The 17,854-nt window shown below is 29.7% G+C and overlaps 1 protein-coding gene across 2 annotated transcripts in view; it reads left to right on the forward strand.

The window, feature by feature from the left end:
- ValRS (Valyl-tRNA synthetase) overlaps window positions 1-17,854 on the forward strand; it is a 64,507-nt gene that overhangs the window by 36,936 nt on the left and 9,717 nt on the right. For both annotated transcript variants that reach the window (XM_075373732.1, XM_075373733.1), the window contains exons 16-18: window positions 8,132-8,275; window positions 15,167-15,376; window positions 17,690-17,813. In XM_075373732.1, coding sequence (XP_075229847.1) covers window positions 8,132-8,275; window positions 15,167-15,376; window positions 17,690-17,813 — 478 coding nt within the window. The remainder of the gene's footprint in view (window positions 1-8,131; window positions 8,276-15,166; window positions 15,377-17,689; window positions 17,814-17,854) is intronic.

A 17,854-nucleotide genomic window follows, 5' to 3' on the forward strand; every position in this document is an offset into this window, starting at 1 on the left:
GCTTTGGATAAACAATATTTAATGATTTAATTCACTTTTGTTTGTGGAATTTACTTAATACATTCACTGCTACACACTATGTTATTTGTATCCTCTGTGGTAAATTGTTTTTGTGCATTTTCTAGTAAGTATAGCCTTGTAATAATTTTTTGTATAATTTTTATGAAAAACCTATTGTGACTGAGAAAACATATACCTGCACATGGTGAAGAAGTTGCATAACATTACTGTGCTTGCTGCATATGTGTTTTCCTGCTATATTGTGTTTTTATGGTCAAATGATTGAGCATGACAGTAGTTAAATGACAATATGAATACAATCTACACCATTTCCTTGATATACAAACCAGAAAGATTTCTATTGAAATCTTGGCAATCTTACGAAAGTACTTTAAAAAAATAATAGTAATAAAATAAAAAATTATTTATACAAGAATAAATTTGCAATTACATATTATGTATTTTCTATTAGAATTTATTAATAAGAAAAATTAAATTTAACTCTTAAACATTTAGAAACTAATAAAGAAACAATTTACTTTAAAGAAAAATATTGACTAACAGGGTGATCCTGAAGAGGGTTGTTAAAAATGAAAATACCTTGAATTATACCATTGTTATCCTTATTGCACATATGCAGGCATTTCAGCGAATGTATTAAGTATAAATTGTTTGATTTATATTCTATGGTTGTGGAGTTTTATTTGTTACAGCTGTATAGTGTGTGAATTTTATGTTGCCATATTGCATCTTTTTATTTCAGTGCTTGTAATCTTGGTTCGCAAACACTGTAATTATAATGAAGTATCATAATGTATCATAATCATAATAGTTTGTTAAATAGCAAACATTAGATTCATTAGTAGTAAAAACTTTTGTGCGTACACATGTATGTGATTTATGTTTATAAATGTAGTAAGGTAGAGTAATTTCATGCTCAAATTTCCAGTTTTCCTCCCTTTTGTTAATTGATAAACTCATATTGCCTCAAAGCTTGTATCTGGGTTTATAATATGTTATATTTATAGCTTATGAAAATTGCCAAGCCTTACTGGGGATACTAAGGCCTAGAACTTTGAGATAAAAGACCAAGAGCTTATCACTTCACCATGGGGTCTAAAAGATTTAACAGTACTGTTCATAAGCTGTTTATAGCTCTATATAAACGTTACTAATGTATCACACATAGTAAGTTCTTATTAGTCTATAATTGTAAAAGAAAAAACAAACATAATTTAAAAATAAAAATAAAAAATACATTGAAATGTATTTTTGTTTTAATTTTAAATAAAGAAATGATTATTGCAATTCATGCATGATTCTTTCTGAAAAGTGACATTAAAAAATTTACTCAATTAGGGACTCTACAATTGGGCTGGGTAGTGTTTTCAGAAATGTACTGCATTTTTAAATTTCAATTTTTTGCATAAATTCAGTTCATTAAAATAACAGATAGTTTTTCAACAAGTACTAATGTTCACAAAGAATTAAGGTATATACAGATTTTCCTTTTTTATAAATATTTCTGTTTTTATTGCTATTGAAAAATCATAAAGGTTTAATAGTTGAATTATCTAATTTTTTCTTGTAAATAAATGGTTTAGCTACTTTTTTCATAATTGTCAATTTTAGCTCCTTTTTTGTTTTCATTCTGTTTGAATTAAAATTGGCATTAAAATAAAAAAAATGCTTTCTGACTGTATGCTTTTATAATCCATTTTTTTTACTCCTTAACTACATAAGTACGGTATTGTAAAGCTTAACTTTTGTTATATATCTTGGCTCATATTTTTTCTTGACAGTTCATAATATATAATGTTTTTTATTATGTTTATTTTGAGCAAATACAATGTGTGATAAAAAGAAAATGAGAATTTTCATTTTTATTAAAAAAAAGGAATTTATTCTCGCATATTTATAATGCCCACTTAAAAGTAGACCCCCCAGAAATGTGACACACGTACATTTCTTCCTATCCGTGAAACATTTGTGGAACTCATTTTTTGATATAGCCTTAATTTTACTCTGTGATTTCTTTTTCTTTGTTTCATTTGTTGTCACAAATCATTGCCCTTTTTAATGTTCTCTTAATTAGTAGAAAAAAGAGTCACAGGATATCAAGTCTGAAGAATACAGAAGCTGTTTTATGTAGTTAATGGATTCTTCTCTTTCTTTTTTTTTTGACGGGATTTTTCTTTATTTCCATAAATATACTTCTTAATCCATAAGCTTTATTTTTTATTATAATACTTGGGTTTTTTTTTATAGCTGATAATTGTTGCTAATATCTTCCGTGTTTCAGTATATACAGTTAGCTGCTCTTGTTTAAGTTCTAACTGGTCATGTATTATTTGGTTATTGCTATGCTATCCACATTGGATGCCCATCTGGAGCTAAATTTCTGATTATAGGATTTTTGTATGCAGTCAGGCCTTAATAATATGTTTCATTTGTTACATTTAATTTTGTGTTGATTGTACATGTGATTTGCTGCAAACTAAAATATAAAAATTGTTTATTTTGCTTTTATCATGCATGATAAATAATTTTATATTTCCAACAAACTTTATAAGAAAAAAAAATTGGGGAAAACTTTGAATTGTGAGGAGATCTTAGAATCTTCTTGAAGTCGTATTTCATCTATTTTTAACTTTTCCTTATAATATTTCAGGTTATCAGGAAGCATACTCTTTAGGAAGTGAATTAAACAAGGCTTCTACTTGTTACATGGAACATGTAGAATATCTGCAATCTTACAATCTCTGAGGATCATGGGATCAGGCCAGCTGAATTTCTAGCCAGATGAATCTTTGTGTGTTCTATTTATTACCTCTCTCTTCTCATGTTTCATGAATAGTTTCATTGCTACATTTTCAAAAAAAATTTACCCCAGTGCCACTTTTTCTTAATGTTTTGAACTTTTTACAAAATACTACTAGTTATGTGAAGACACTTTTCTGTTATCTGTTATACTTTTCAATTATCTTAAATAATTTTGAAAATTTTATCATAGAACATTCAACAGTGGCAAGTAACACTGCCGTCATGCTGTGCATCACTATAGTAATAATCTACATACATATGTCTGTATGTAGATTATATTACTTTTCATTACCATTGTAGAATATTCAACAGTTTCTTACACTATGAGTTGTGACTATTAAATAATGAGACAAATGCTGCTACAGAAGAACTGCACTTGAACCAAATTTATACGACCGACATCTATGTAGCATGAAGCCTTCTTTTTTGATTGTTGCTTCTCCAGTTTCTGTAGACATATTAGTCTGGCTGTGGCCATTGTTTGGATAACATCTGTTTTTTGTTTTGCCAAAATAATGATAAGTACTTTATTACAGCAAAGAATTATGAAATTTCATATGACACTTGGAAAATGCTACTGAAACTTATCTTTTATTAAAAAAAGGTATATGGCAATAAATATTTATCATGTGGTGGGTTTTTGAGTGATTTAAGCATTTCCAAGATGGCCGAGATGACGTTGAAGATGATGTTTTCCCGGGTTACTGTTCCACGTCAAAGACAGATAAAAATATTGAGAAAATTGGTAATCTGATCCGATCTGACCGTCAGTTAACTGTTCTTGTCTTTATTCAAGGTCCTTGCTCAACTCTCTGAAAAGGTAAGCAAAAAAACAACCTAGTTGTGGAAGAACTAAGTCACAGGTTCTTCATCAGGACAACGCACCAGCTCACACTACATTGTCTGTCAAGATTTGTCTAGTCAAGTATAACATCCCAGTGTTAGACCATCTCCCTTATTCGCCTGACCTGGTACCATGTGACTTTTATCTGTTCCCCAAGGTCAGATCTGCATTAAAAGGAACAAGATTTCAGACCGTTGAAGTTGTGAAAGAAAAAGCAGCTCACGTCATGAAAGAGCTCACAGAAGAATACTTCCAGCACTGTTTCGATCCATGGAAAATTTGCATGGAATGTTGTAGGGATAGAGGAGGAGTGTATACTGAAGAGAATAATAACTAAATATGTGTAAATTTGAAATAAATATTTTACAGCATAAGTCTCATTATTTAATAGCCACACCTCATATGTTAATCTTTTTTCTTATTCATTGTTGTTTTATCACATATTATTTTAGCAAATACTGTTTTTATTGTATGAGAAATTAAACATTTATATGTATTTTTAATTTTAATTATTATTTGTTCAAACGCCAAAAAAAAATACAGTATTGTGTACTTTACATGTTGCTGTTACATTTTCTTAATAATGTTACTGATAAAAAAAAAAGGAAAAATATATATATGTTGATGAGAACCATTCAAATTCCAGATCTTTTAGTTTCTTACTGTTAATAGCTATTTTTTCCATGTCATCTTGTAGTTAATACAAACAGTATAAAAAACAGCAGTGAGTTGCATAACTTTCCCAGAATTACTATAGAAATGGTGAAAATCAACATTAGTTGAAGTTGATGTAGGTATTTGAAAATCTGTAGAAGTAGTGGTTTTTAAAAACATTTTTTTACAATACTTGTGTTGAAAATGCAACAAACTGGTTGAAGAAAAATTTTATTTACCTTTTGTTCAAGTAACAAAAGGTAAATGACCTTTTGTTACTTGTAGAATATTATTTATCAAATTACAACTTTAACATCTCTAAGACTTATGTATTAATAAACTATTAAATTACAATAGAATTTGTAAAAAAAAAAAAAAAAACAGTATTCATTGAAATTTATATGTATTTGGATTTTTTGGGAAGGAGGTGGTCTTAAAAAAAAATAAAAGGTTACTTTACATATTAATTGTATAGCAAAGACAATAAATAGGCAAGAAAAATTACTCTTTTGCCATTTTTGTCAGGAAATGACTCTTCCTACCTCTGTACCTTCCCATTCAACAGATGGATTTTACTTAAGTCATTTTACCAAATTTTTAGTTTTTACATAAACCCCTTCCTGAGATATGAATTGAAGTAGAGGCCACACACATTTATGTAAGCAGTTTTTTTTTGCAGGAATTCTACATTTCATGGTCACGATCCCTGGATCAGATAATATGTATCTTGATGGGTCATTTTTTATACGATTGCAATACTTTCCCCGTATAATATATAATATATATATATATTTTTTTTGTTTGTTTATTGACTACTTTGCTAACTTATCTATTTATTGTGTTTTGGTGGTTTAAATTTCATTTAATATGTATACACACACATATATATATATATATATATATATATATATATATATATATATATATATATATATTAGCCAGGAAAGTAAAATTAATAATTATAATTTTGAAAATTTCCTGGACAAACTTTGTTTATTGTTCTGCTTTTATTAAGAGATTTCTCTCATTTTATTCTGAAACTACTCACACTACACTGATTTAGCGAATGAGCATGGAATCATAAAAAGAATATTGCTAATAATGAATTTGACTTAGTAAAGAAAGCAGTGTGAACTACTTCACTGTTACCATGTTCCATAGCATGTCTTGTATGGAATGCTAATTACTCTTCAGTACCTATATATTCCATTTTCAGAAATGATTTATTTATGCCATATGCATCACTTATAAATGTTCTAGTTTTAGCACCTAACAGAAAAATTGCAGATGTTTGAAATAATATTTGTCAAAAAAGCATATTCAAATGAACTAGTTGTATTAGATATCTAGCTTCATCAAGTTGTGGTAATAAGTAATTTATATTTTATTGCTTGCTGGAGCTCTTGAATATTCAGCAGTGATATTTTTTTACAAATAAATTATGAATTACTTTTTAATTTATAATTGGAAGACTTAGATAATCATAAAGCCACGCTTTATGATTATCTATATGATAATACCCATGTGCTACCCATGTGTTCAACAAAATATATTTTTTTAATGAAAAGAGTAATTGCATGGGACAACAAACAGAGCAGACTTTATTTAATTTTTTCCTCTTATTTGTCAGAATAAATTTTCAGAATGCCCACCTTGAGGGTTGTTGCAAACATCAATTCATTTCTTCATGTTTAGTGCACCTTTCCTTTGAGTTGGTGCACTGATGTTAGAGATGCTGTCTTCAATATTTTCTTTCAATTCATCCAAAATGCAGATTGTTCTTGAAAATAGTTCCTTTCAAATGACCTCATAAATAACCAATGAAAAGTCTGGTGAAAGACTTTCCTGAATTATTATTATTATTATTATTGGTTTTCTCAATTATTAATTAATTTCTAACAAAGTTTTTGTCTAATTTCTACTTTTGCTATAAACATGAAGTTAATATAATTAATTTATCTTGTGTTTTGGAAGTTTAATTGGCATATATATATATTTTTTTTCAGTTTATAAAGAGTTAGTTTTTTGTCATTTTAAGGTCTTATAATCGGTTTCCAAAATTGGTATTTATGGATTTTAGTAAACCTTTCATTAGTAAGGTTTAGCAGTAAAACACCTTGATAGTATGCATGGTTTGCTGTTTCACCTTGCAAGAATTCAAAATGCACAATTCCATTGAAATGGAAAAAAAGAATGGAGAGCATAACTTTGACATTGGAGCTTTCTTGGGGTGTGGAGATCCTTTGCCAATCCATTGTGATGATTGAACTTTTATCTCTATGCCGTAGCCATAAACAACCCAACTTTTGCCTCCTGTTAAGATCCTTTGCATGAATATTTCATCATCATTGGCTTGTTCAAGAAGTTGCCATCAAACGAGGAACAAACCTTGTTACAACTTGATGCTTATACAATTTTTCAGTTACAATATGGCATGATCCAATCGAGATGCTAACCTCTTTTGCAAGTTCTCTGACAATCAATCAGCAATTTGCACACACCAGATCATTGATTTTTTGAACACAGGTGTCATCAGTTGAAGTTGAAGGCCTTCCTGGTTAAGGTGGTAATCTTCAATTGACTGATGACGACTTTTAAATCATGAAAACCATCCATAATATTGCATATGACCCAGAGCATCATCTCTGTAAGCTTTCAAATTCAAAATATTTCAAAAGTTCAAATGTTTCTGTGAAAGTTTTTCCCAGTTTCAAGCAAAATTTTACATTGTATCATTGCTCCTGAAAATTGCACATTACAAAATTCACTACTAGCACTTAAATATGTTGCACTCAAATAACAATAACATGAAAACTATATGAGATATCAACAATCCAAGAACATGTGGTTACAACGGAGCTTATGTGAAACACAATGCTGCCAACCACATATCACTAAATATCTCTGTTGGCGCATAATTAAAAATGTTTGGTTATTTCGTGAACAGACCTCGTACAGCAGGATAATATCAGTATTATTAGTAATAGTTTTTACCTAAATTATAGTTATACAAATAATAATAGAAATAATTACTAATGTATATAAGATAAAAATAGGTATAAACCAAATAACCATATTACAAGATATTTAAGTAATAAAAATAATAGAGAGAACTTACGGGGAATATACAAAATTAAGTGTAATAAAATCTATATTGATAAAACTAATAGATTGTTTAAGAAAAGATTTTCAGAACGTTACAATGCCTACAGAAACAAAAAAGAGAGATGCTTCTAATATGGTTGACCATTTTTTGCAATGTAAGCATTGTATTACTGATTGTAAAAATAATTTAGAAATTTTGGAGGTTTGTTATAACGATAAAAAAGTGAATTTACCTGAAAAATATTATATTTCTAAATTTAAACAAAAGTATGAAATCATAAACCACCAGATTGCATTTGAGGATGATGTTTTGATTAGACGTAATAAATTGTAGCAGTTGGCTACAGCAATATTATGAACAAAAGAAAGTATAATGTTTTAAATTTCCATCATTCCAGTAATAGTAGTGGAGTTGTGTGCGTCAGTAAATTTTAGGGTTATAATAGAGATAATTAAGCTTTTCTAAATGTTAAGGATTTTTTTTTAATTGATTGATGTAATTACAGAATTATATACCAACTGTTGCTGGATCCTATGAAAGTCGGATTATTGGTGTTATTTTACATATCTGCTACTGTGTTTTGGTGTGGTAGTCTTTTATATATATATGTATATATATATATATGGTATAGTGAATATTTTATTTTATTAAATAAAACTTAAAAACATAAAGATGATTTTTAAACAGGAATTTTCTGCTTACAGGTTAGCTCAATTGATAGATGGATTCTCAGTAAATTAGCATATGCTGTGGAAACTTGTAATAAAGCATTTGAAACTTATGATTTTACTACAGCAACGACATCATGTTACAATATTTGGCTGTATGAAGTGTGCGACGTTTATCTGGTAATTTTACTGTGTTAAGTACATTAAAAAAAAAATTAAAATAGAGAGAATTTTTTCTCTCTTTAATCCGCCAATCTCCGTGGTGAAGTGGTGCCACACACCTCTGCCTTTCATCCAGAGGTCCCGGGCTTAAATCCTGGTCAGGCATACCATTTTTCATTCACTATGTTTCCATTTCATATTCCCATGCACAAGCTTACAGCTTATATGGTGAATTAATCATTAAAAAAATCTGTTTCTTTTTAACTTTGAGAAATGTTGGTTTTGAAATTAATTGTTTTATGTTCTCTTTTAGTCAGGTATTTTTGTGTAAATTTATTTATTAATTTTTTTTCTCTTACAAGTGTGTAGCAATTATCTAAATTTGTTTATGAATTATAAAACATTCTCAATTCTCTTACATTAGGTTTTAGATGTTAGTTATACTGATCAATATTTTTTTCTGAATTTAGCCCAGAAAGGTTTAGAATTAGTAAATTTGTTTAATGATTTTATTTGTTAAATAAGTTGAACAAGTCATTCTTCTTAGTACTTCCAAAATTAGTATTACCCAAAATATTACAAACATCACTCTTATGTAGAGCAACACTAGAAAAAGATGGATCTGAAAAATAACAACAATTTATTTATGATCCTTTTTTATCGAGTAAAGATTTAAATCTCTTTCAGTTTTTTATATACAGATGTGAAAAAAGCATTTGATTATGTAAAATGGGATTTTAATACAGTAGGAAGATGACTTTAATAATAATTTAAACATAATTGTGAGACACCAAGAAAAAAAAAATGATTGGTGAGTGCAAAGGAAAAAACGTGTTGGTCGGTGAAAAAGAAAACGAAGTAGATAAAAGTTTGACAGGAGGAATGGTAAAGGGACAAAGTTAAGGAAAGCTCCATGATCTTCAAATTGACCTAATAACTATTAAATAAAGGAGAAGGATGATGGTAATGAAAAAATGGTATAAGCTAATGAAAGTATTAAAAACAAGGAGTTTTTAATTTCAAATTAATAAAAGAATTTTACGTAGTTTAAAATAGTTATGAAAATAAAGAATTCACAAAGTAAATGGTTTGACATATGGTGAGGAGAAGGCAAGGCCTCTCCTTAATCTTGTTAATTTCCTTAACCTTTTTTTGATTTGTGTGTTGAAGTATGATAACAAATGGTTTAGAACTTGAATGAATTCAAGGAAGGGAATAATTTTGTATAGGGTCAACAGACAAAGTGGCTTTAGAAGGTGAAGTGTGGGATATTCAGCTGATAATCTCAAAGTTAAAGATATTATGATATGCATGTGGATACTCAGAAAACTGAAGTAATTAGGATAGGAGAAATAAGAGTGAATGGCTTCCTAAAAAAAAAAGAAAGATTTGTGAAAGTAAAACAGCACATATATTGCTGCTACTTTTGTATGTAGTCTACCATCATCGTGTGGTCTACTACTATAGTACATGCAGTCTACCATACCATTGTGTACTTAATTTACTTAACCTAATGCTCGCTAACCTCATCATTAAATGTACAAATTATATACAATTTGTACATAATTTATTATATTAATTCACTATTTAAAATAAATAGGTGTGACAGTGCTACTTAGATATCATGATGATGGAAGATTGCATGCTAAAGTAGTACCCATATATTTAAGAAGCAATGTTAATAGAAAAATTGGGTACTTATCTATTAAAGGCGGACCAGTATGTTTTAATATTAGTCAACGGTGTTATATTTAATATCTGATGTATCTACTTATGAGTATTATGCTAAGTAGAAGTCACTGGTTGTGTTTTGCCAGAGATCAGAAGTCTGCAATTGATTTCAGTATATGACTGAATGTATTTGTTGTTGTTGCCATTAACTCAGCTAAATACGACTTTATATAAATGGCTGTTCACTCCAACATAAATCTTATGGCAATAACAAATAACTTTCTGAATTCTGAAAGCAGTTTTTGATACACCATCCAGCATTTACATAATTTACAGCATTGCTGTAAGTAATCACGTAGTGTAATTTCATGTTATTGCCCTTTACACACAATCTATTGACTAGTAAAGTACTATTTTGTTGTAGTAGTAAGACGACTATTTTACTTAGTATTTGGGAAACTCCATTTTCAACATTGTACAGTAAACTTCCTTTAATCTGTCATCCTGTGGTACAGCACAATTTTTTGAAAAAATAATTGTTCACAAAACAAGCAATCGCGTCCAAGCTCATATGTGATCGAAGGTGAAAGCGGGAGATGTTGCATCGGATGGAATATCATGCTTGAAGAGGGCAATCATCAAATATAACAGTGCGCTTATCTTCACTGTCTTTGGGTGACATTATAAAGATGCGGGGACCATGTGTTCTTTACTTTGTCTTTGTTGATGTTTTACATCACATTCAGTTTCCTTCATTTTGGTTGAGTTACCCTCAGGTTGTTAGTCGTTTGTTGTCAGTTGAAAAAAGTGTGTTTATAATGCTTGTGAGATTCTGATTAACAGTGTTAGACAGTGTCGTGGGTCCAAAACTTAATGTTATTTCTTCAAAAAGAAAACATCTGACTTATTTAAATTTTTTAATGAAAATTCATTTAACGCTACATTTAATTAATTAAATTAGTTTAAATGTAATAGTAATTAAAAACAAAATTAAGGATATTGTGATTTTAATTAACTTAAGAAAAATTTTGTAAATTAGTTTATTAATGTTAATTTTATATTTTTCAGTTATAGTTATATGTTACTGTATATTGTAAAAACATTCTTTTTTGTGTATGCATTATGGAATAAAGAATTATTATTATTATTATTTTGGCTCAAAAGCTGGAAACTGTCAAGAAGCTTGAAAATGGTGTAAGTAGGCACATCATTATGAAAGACTATAATATAGAATTGTCCACAATTTATGACATAAAAAAATTAAAAACAAGTTGAAACAGTTTCTGAATGAATCAGAAACTTTTAAAAATGTTGTTGAAAGGCAAACTTAAAAAAAAACCGAGTCAGATTAACTAGATTCGGTTTTGTACGGTTGGTTTTCAACAAAATGTTAGAGTAAACCCGTAACTGCCCCTCTGTTTATTGTTAAGCTAAACATTCTATGAGATTTGAACATGACAGATGTGGATTGTAAATTTTCATAAGGCTGGCTAAGGAGTTTTAAGACTTATCATGGCAACAGGAAATTAGATTTCATTGAGCTGAAATCTGCAGATGTTGAAGGGGGTGAAGAGTTTAAAATTAAATTCAAGTCTGTTGTGTCTGAACTTGAACTGACTACTTGTCAAATGTGTAATGCAGATGAGACTGGCCTTTTGTGGTGTTGCTACCAAATTCTACCCTAGCTGGTGGTGACGAGAAACGTGTAAAGGTTTTAAGAAAAATAAAGATTGGTTAACAGTACTGCTCTGCTCTAATTTGTCAAGTGATCAAAAACCTCATTGACTTTCCTATCACCTTTTGTGATAGGAAAGTCAATGAGGCCTACAGCCTTAAAAGGCATGAAAACCTTACCTGTGATGTATGGAACACATTCAATGCATGAATGAATCAAGTATTGTTTAAAAACTGGTTTTTCAAAGACTTCGTAACAGCTGTTAAAACCCATCTTGAAAAATTGAAAATGCCTGAATACAGTAAGGCTATTTTACTTTTAGATAACTGCAAAGCTCATTCAGATGAGGAGGAGTTAGTGTTTGGTAACATTTCAGTCGTGAATCTTCTTCCAATGTTACATCCTTGCAGCAACCAATGGATCAAGTGGTGATACAGAACTTTAAGTCTTACTATAGGTGTTACTTTGTATAGAATTTACTGGTATAAAATTGCAATGTTCAGGATTTTCAAGGACAGTTCTCTATTAACGATGCTATCTTTATTATTGCTTTGGCTTGGGATGGGGTAAAACAGGAAACTGTGAAAATGTCATGTCGGAAACTTTGACCTGAAGTAGTGGATCAAAATGTCAAAGTTACTGAAAGTGAAACTGTTGATGAATTAGAAGAGATTTTACATGATTTGCTTTTAGAGAACCCTATGTCACATCTGACTTGAGAAGAAATTAGATAATGGATTGAAGCAGGTAAAAATGAGGCAACAGAGGAAATTTTGACAGATGAGGCCATCATACATAGTTTGATCAATGCAACAGTTTCCAAATGATGTTGACTCAGATGAAGATGATGAGGACAAATCAAATAACATCACTTAGAATCAAGGAGCTGATGCCTTGAACACATTTATTAAATTTGCTGAATGCACAGTTTGTTTAATGATGCTGAAATAATGTAATTCCACTTTATACAAAATGACTTAATAAAAAAAATGAGGAAAGAAGATTAAAAAACAAACCAATATTTGATATTTGTTTAAGATGGCTTCTACCAACAAGAACAATCCCTTAGATTAGATAAGTCTTCTTGCTCAACTTCATATTAAAAAGACACTCATTTTCATTTGTCTTTGTACAGTGCACTTTACTGTACTGTACTGAATGCTGTAATTTTTTATACTTATGCTCTTCTGTATTTAAACTGTTTAAAAAATTAAAATGTTTTCATTTTCATTTTTTTTAAGGCCTATAGTGCAGTGTTAGGTTTTACTGTACATACTACATTAAATTTTTTTAAAGCTATTTGTGCTGTTTTAATGCATAATAAAAATGATGTTTTATTGTAATTTTTTTGTGTAGTTCTAATTCCTTCACTTTTTTCCTGACATTCATCCTGTGATCTGGAATATTTTGTAATCTGGTATATTTCAAGTCCTGAACATGCCGGATTAAAGGAAGTTTTACTATACTAATTTATTAACAATCAATTGTAATGATTGTGTTGAACAGGATGAGGAAATGCATTTTCAATTTTGAATTTGAAGTAATGGTTGTTAAGACATTTTATAATGTTTCTTTCAATGCTGATATTACAAGCAGTTTTATTGCTGTTGTGTTCTTTAATAGGCTGAGATTAAGAAACCGTTATAAAGATTGATATATTGTATTGTAAAACAGATAATGAGACTGAAGTTGTTTATAATACAGTGACTAAGACAGTAAACTACTATTGGCTTTTCCATTACTAAACAAGTACCAGCGTGTAAAAACAAAAAGGAAATTGTTTTGAATAAGGAATCATTCATTTGAAATAAACAAGTTTTTTATGTATTAAGAAAGATATAGACTGAAAAAATGTCTCATTAATTGGCTTTGTTTGCTTGGATGTAAAATATGAAAACCAAAGAAAAAAGGATTAAGAAAGATTTTACCTTCAAAGAAAGACCTTTCAAATCCAAGTGTTAGCATGGAGGAATAGGAGAAAGTGGATAGAGTGATGAAATATGAAAAAGTAATAAGGAGAATGAATTGTGAATAATATCTTATATTCAAAATAGGAAAGTCAAGTGGCTGAAGATCATGAGAAGAGGGCTGATTAAAACCCTTTTAATCAACCCTTTTCTCATGATCTTACATGATCCTTTTCTCATGATTCTTTGCATTTTTAGACGGTAAAATTGCAAAGAAGACAGCATGAAAAAGAATAAAAATTATTGATGTAAATGGAAATCGGAGTTAATCAGAAAGTAAAATGCTTTGTTGAAACTGGGTTACAATCATACATTTTAGTATAATTTGGGAAATGCTGTGCTTCGGTTAGGATTGACGTGTTATGTTTTTAAGTAAAAGAACCTGGTTGTTTCCATTTTTCTCGATGTTTCTTTTATTGTGTTCCATTGATGATGAAGTATATTAATATTAAATGCTTGTTCTTTTGATTTTTCAAAATAAATCTATTTCTTGCTAATAAAAAGAAACCACATTTTTTTCTTTGCTCTTATTTAAAACAAAATTTCTGTGTCCAAGTAGATTATAATAATTACTATTTTTCTCTGGAGAATTGTGTAACAACTGCAATATCTCAGCCGTCATTATATTCAGAAATTTTTTTTCTTGCTAAGTCATCTTGCTGTTATATGTCTTGCCACTGTCATTGTGTGTCTTTCTGATCTGCCGGCAACATTTTTTTTTTGGGGGGGGGCTCATTTATACTTGGGAATATGGTAATGGAATTTTGTAGATATGAAAAATCCCTTCTGGTATTTGAACCCAGGACCTCTGGATGAAAAACCAAGGCGCTACCACTATGCCATGAAGATTGGCAGAAAATCTATTTTAAATTTTTGGAACAATTTACATACACAATGCACTTTCAATTCATTATGGACAATTCTGTGGAAACTTTCAAGTAATATTACATCTTCTAATGCTGTAAACATTCTTCTATCAATTTGTCAAAATTAGTGTTTTCATGAAATGTCAAGGTATGTGTGTACTCAATAAGAGCATCATTAAGACTAACATGACATTCACAGAAATACTTGTGTTAATAAATTTATATCTTTCATTGTTATATCACAATACACATTTTCAAGCAATATTAATGTCTGAAAGTGATTTTTAAAATATAATAACAATTTTTTTGCAGTTTAATGATATACATTTTGAACAGCAGTATTGTATTAAGTATATTAATTACATAAACACTCAGCTGTTGGCATTGTTGGAGAGAAAAATAGAACATGATGTCAGTCGTATTTTGGCACCAGGAATTGCTCCCTAGTAAGAATTAGTAATTTCCATGTCACAATTACTTAGTGTGACACCATTAGTATACAAGGCACCATTTTCATCAGTTTTAAAAGCTGCCTCGTTAATGATGTAAATGGGTAATTCAGATGTTATCATACTTGTTTATTTATTGAATAACTTTAATATTAAATTATAGTATTAAATATTAATATATAACTATTTTGTGATGTTAATCTTATATGTGTAATATATTGGATAAAGTGGTTTTATATCTTAAGAACTGTTGTGTTATTATATTTTGTTTCCTTATACAGGAGGCTATAAAGCCTGTACTCGGTGGAAGTGATGAGGCAGCTGCGAAATCAGCATGTGCTACATTATTACCAGTGATTGATACTTGCCTTCGCCTTATTTCACCTTTTATGCCATTTATCACAGAGGAACTTTATCAGCGTTTGGCAGAATTTTTTCCTGACAATAAGTCAAGACCTGTTAGTATATGTGTTGCATCTTATCCTGAACCGGTAGGTAATATTTATTTCTATCCTCTTATTTGATAATTTAATTTTTATCATTTAAATAAGCTAATGTATCCCTACATGGATGCTCATACACTTGTACAACAATGGAGAACTTATGCCATGATATTAGTCAGTTTACTATATAGTTTATAACAATGTCAGCAGGTGGAGTCATCTTATAATTTTGAAAGAGCTTTCATAAACTGTTCCTTATACTGCAGTATATTAAATAAAATATAAAATGTTTTGACTGGGTTTATCTTATATTTCCAAAGTTCTTTGGTATTAAAAGTAACCTTAGTTATAGGACAGTTTTCTGTTGCACACTATAGATAAATCACATAATATGAATCTATATTCTAATTATTTTTTACAGTTTCTTACTAATTGTTTATAAAAATATTTTTGTTGATTCTTTTCATTTAATTATTCAAATAATTTTTTTAATTTATTTTGGTATTTAGAACGTATGGACAGATTTATGTATATAAGTGTTTGAAAATTGTGTAAAAAATAGGTATGGAGATGTGAGGTTAGATTACCTTATAATATACTAGGTCAGTCATTTGACTGATCTAGTGTACTTGATTGACTAGTACCTACCACTAACTTTAATAAATCAAACTTTTGTTTTTAAATTTATTAGTTCAGAATAAAAACATATTTATTGCTTTCCTACACAGTCTCCCTGAAGTTCTACAACTTTTTCCCAGTGTATGGGGAGTTTGTGGATTCCTTCTTCACTAATAGTTTGAGGGTGTGTTATGAGCTTGTGTACATACTCCTCTACTTCAATGTTGGTCTGAAAACAGTGTTCGCCCAATGCCTCGTTCAATGGCCTAAACAAAAACAGATTGCTGGGAAATAAATCTGGACTATACAGGGAATATTCTAAGATTATCCAGTAAATTTCATCCAGTTTATTCGAACTGCTATAGACAGTGTGAGATTTGGTATTGTCCTGCAGGAAAATCATATATCTGTTAGATAGTGGCATTTTTGATTCCTGTAGACATCTTTCACTTTTTTTCAAGAGTTGGCAATAGAACAAAGCATTCACAATATTATATTGATGTCTTTTTGGTCTCAGACGATGGTTGAAAGAACTTTTCCAACTGATGGATGCATTTTTACCTTTACAGATTCAAGATTCCTGTGCCATTCCTTACTTGCCAATTTTGACTCTAATGTATAGTGATGACTCATCAAACATGTTACTATTAAATGCAAAAAATTATTTTTATCATCAAAATTAATTCAGGAGCCTTTGGAAAAATTTCCTGTTGGACCTTTTTCTGATTTTGGCTCAGAAGTACCCAATTTGTTCAGACTTTGCAGAAAGTAGGTGCTTTTGATAATGGAATGAACAACTGAATGACCAATAGCCACTATTGAATGAATTTCATCAAACATAAGGTGCCAATTGCCTTCAATGAGGTCACAGAGTGATCAAATTTGTCATTCATCATATTTAACCTTGAATGCCTTTGTGACTATCATTTTCTACTGCCTGATGCTCTCCTTTAAATTTGCTCTCCTAGTTGTAGACTTAGGTATGTGTATATCTCTAAATTGCGCACAGTCTATTTCGGAGGATTTGACACCCTCATTTGTGAGAAATTTTATGATAATATGTTGTACACCTCTTCCTCTGATGTAATGGAACTGACTGAGAAATTGAATGCTGAGGCAGCTGGAGCATCCACCCTCCACTCACACTGCCACTGTCAGTATCCCTTTGTGCCAGCCCACTCATATAAAACTACAATAGCCTTTAATTTGGGTTCCAAGAATTACTGGCTTAATTTTATTGAAGGCACAGAAATCAGGGCAAAATATTTTGCCAGCCAAACTTGCTAACAATGTGTTTCCAAACCTGTGTTTATATGAACTTTCTTCTTTATTTTCACAGTAGAAAATGTCCTGAAAGTTTGTTACATTCTTTATGAATCATTCTGTCGATATCGTATCAACTGGTATAGACTTTAATATTAATAAATGTAACAGTGTGCAGTGAAATTATATCTATTATTAATTAAAAAACCCTGCCTAAGGACTGATCTATTTAATGGCATTTTAATATTTTATTTTCAGTTATAGAACTATTAGTTTAAAAAAGGGAGTGAGTCTATGGTCTTAAACAGGACCCTAGTTATCACTGTTCATTGAACTTTACAACTTTTTAAACTTTTTTGTACTCCTTTAAACTTGAGTAATTAACACTGATGAAGCAAACAAATTAAAATATATATAAACTAGATTATTATATTTTTATAAAGTTTTTGTAACGTTTTATTATTTGTTGATTATATTCAGGAAGAATATCAAAAGTGGCGTGATATATCTCTTGAAAAGGAAATGGAGTTTGTAGAAAATTTAATTCATAGCTTACGTTCAGCGAGATCTGATTACAATCTAGTTAACAGAATGAAAGCTGATGGTATGTGTTAACTCTTTTTAAGTTTGCCTCATAATTTAATA

The sequence above is a fragment of the Lycorma delicatula genome, chromosome 8, assembly GCF_047948215.1.
Source record: "Lycorma delicatula isolate Av1 chromosome 8, ASM4794821v1, whole genome shotgun sequence".
In the NCBI taxonomy this organism is placed as follows: Eukaryota; Metazoa; Arthropoda; class Insecta; order Hemiptera; family Fulgoridae; genus Lycorma; species Lycorma delicatula.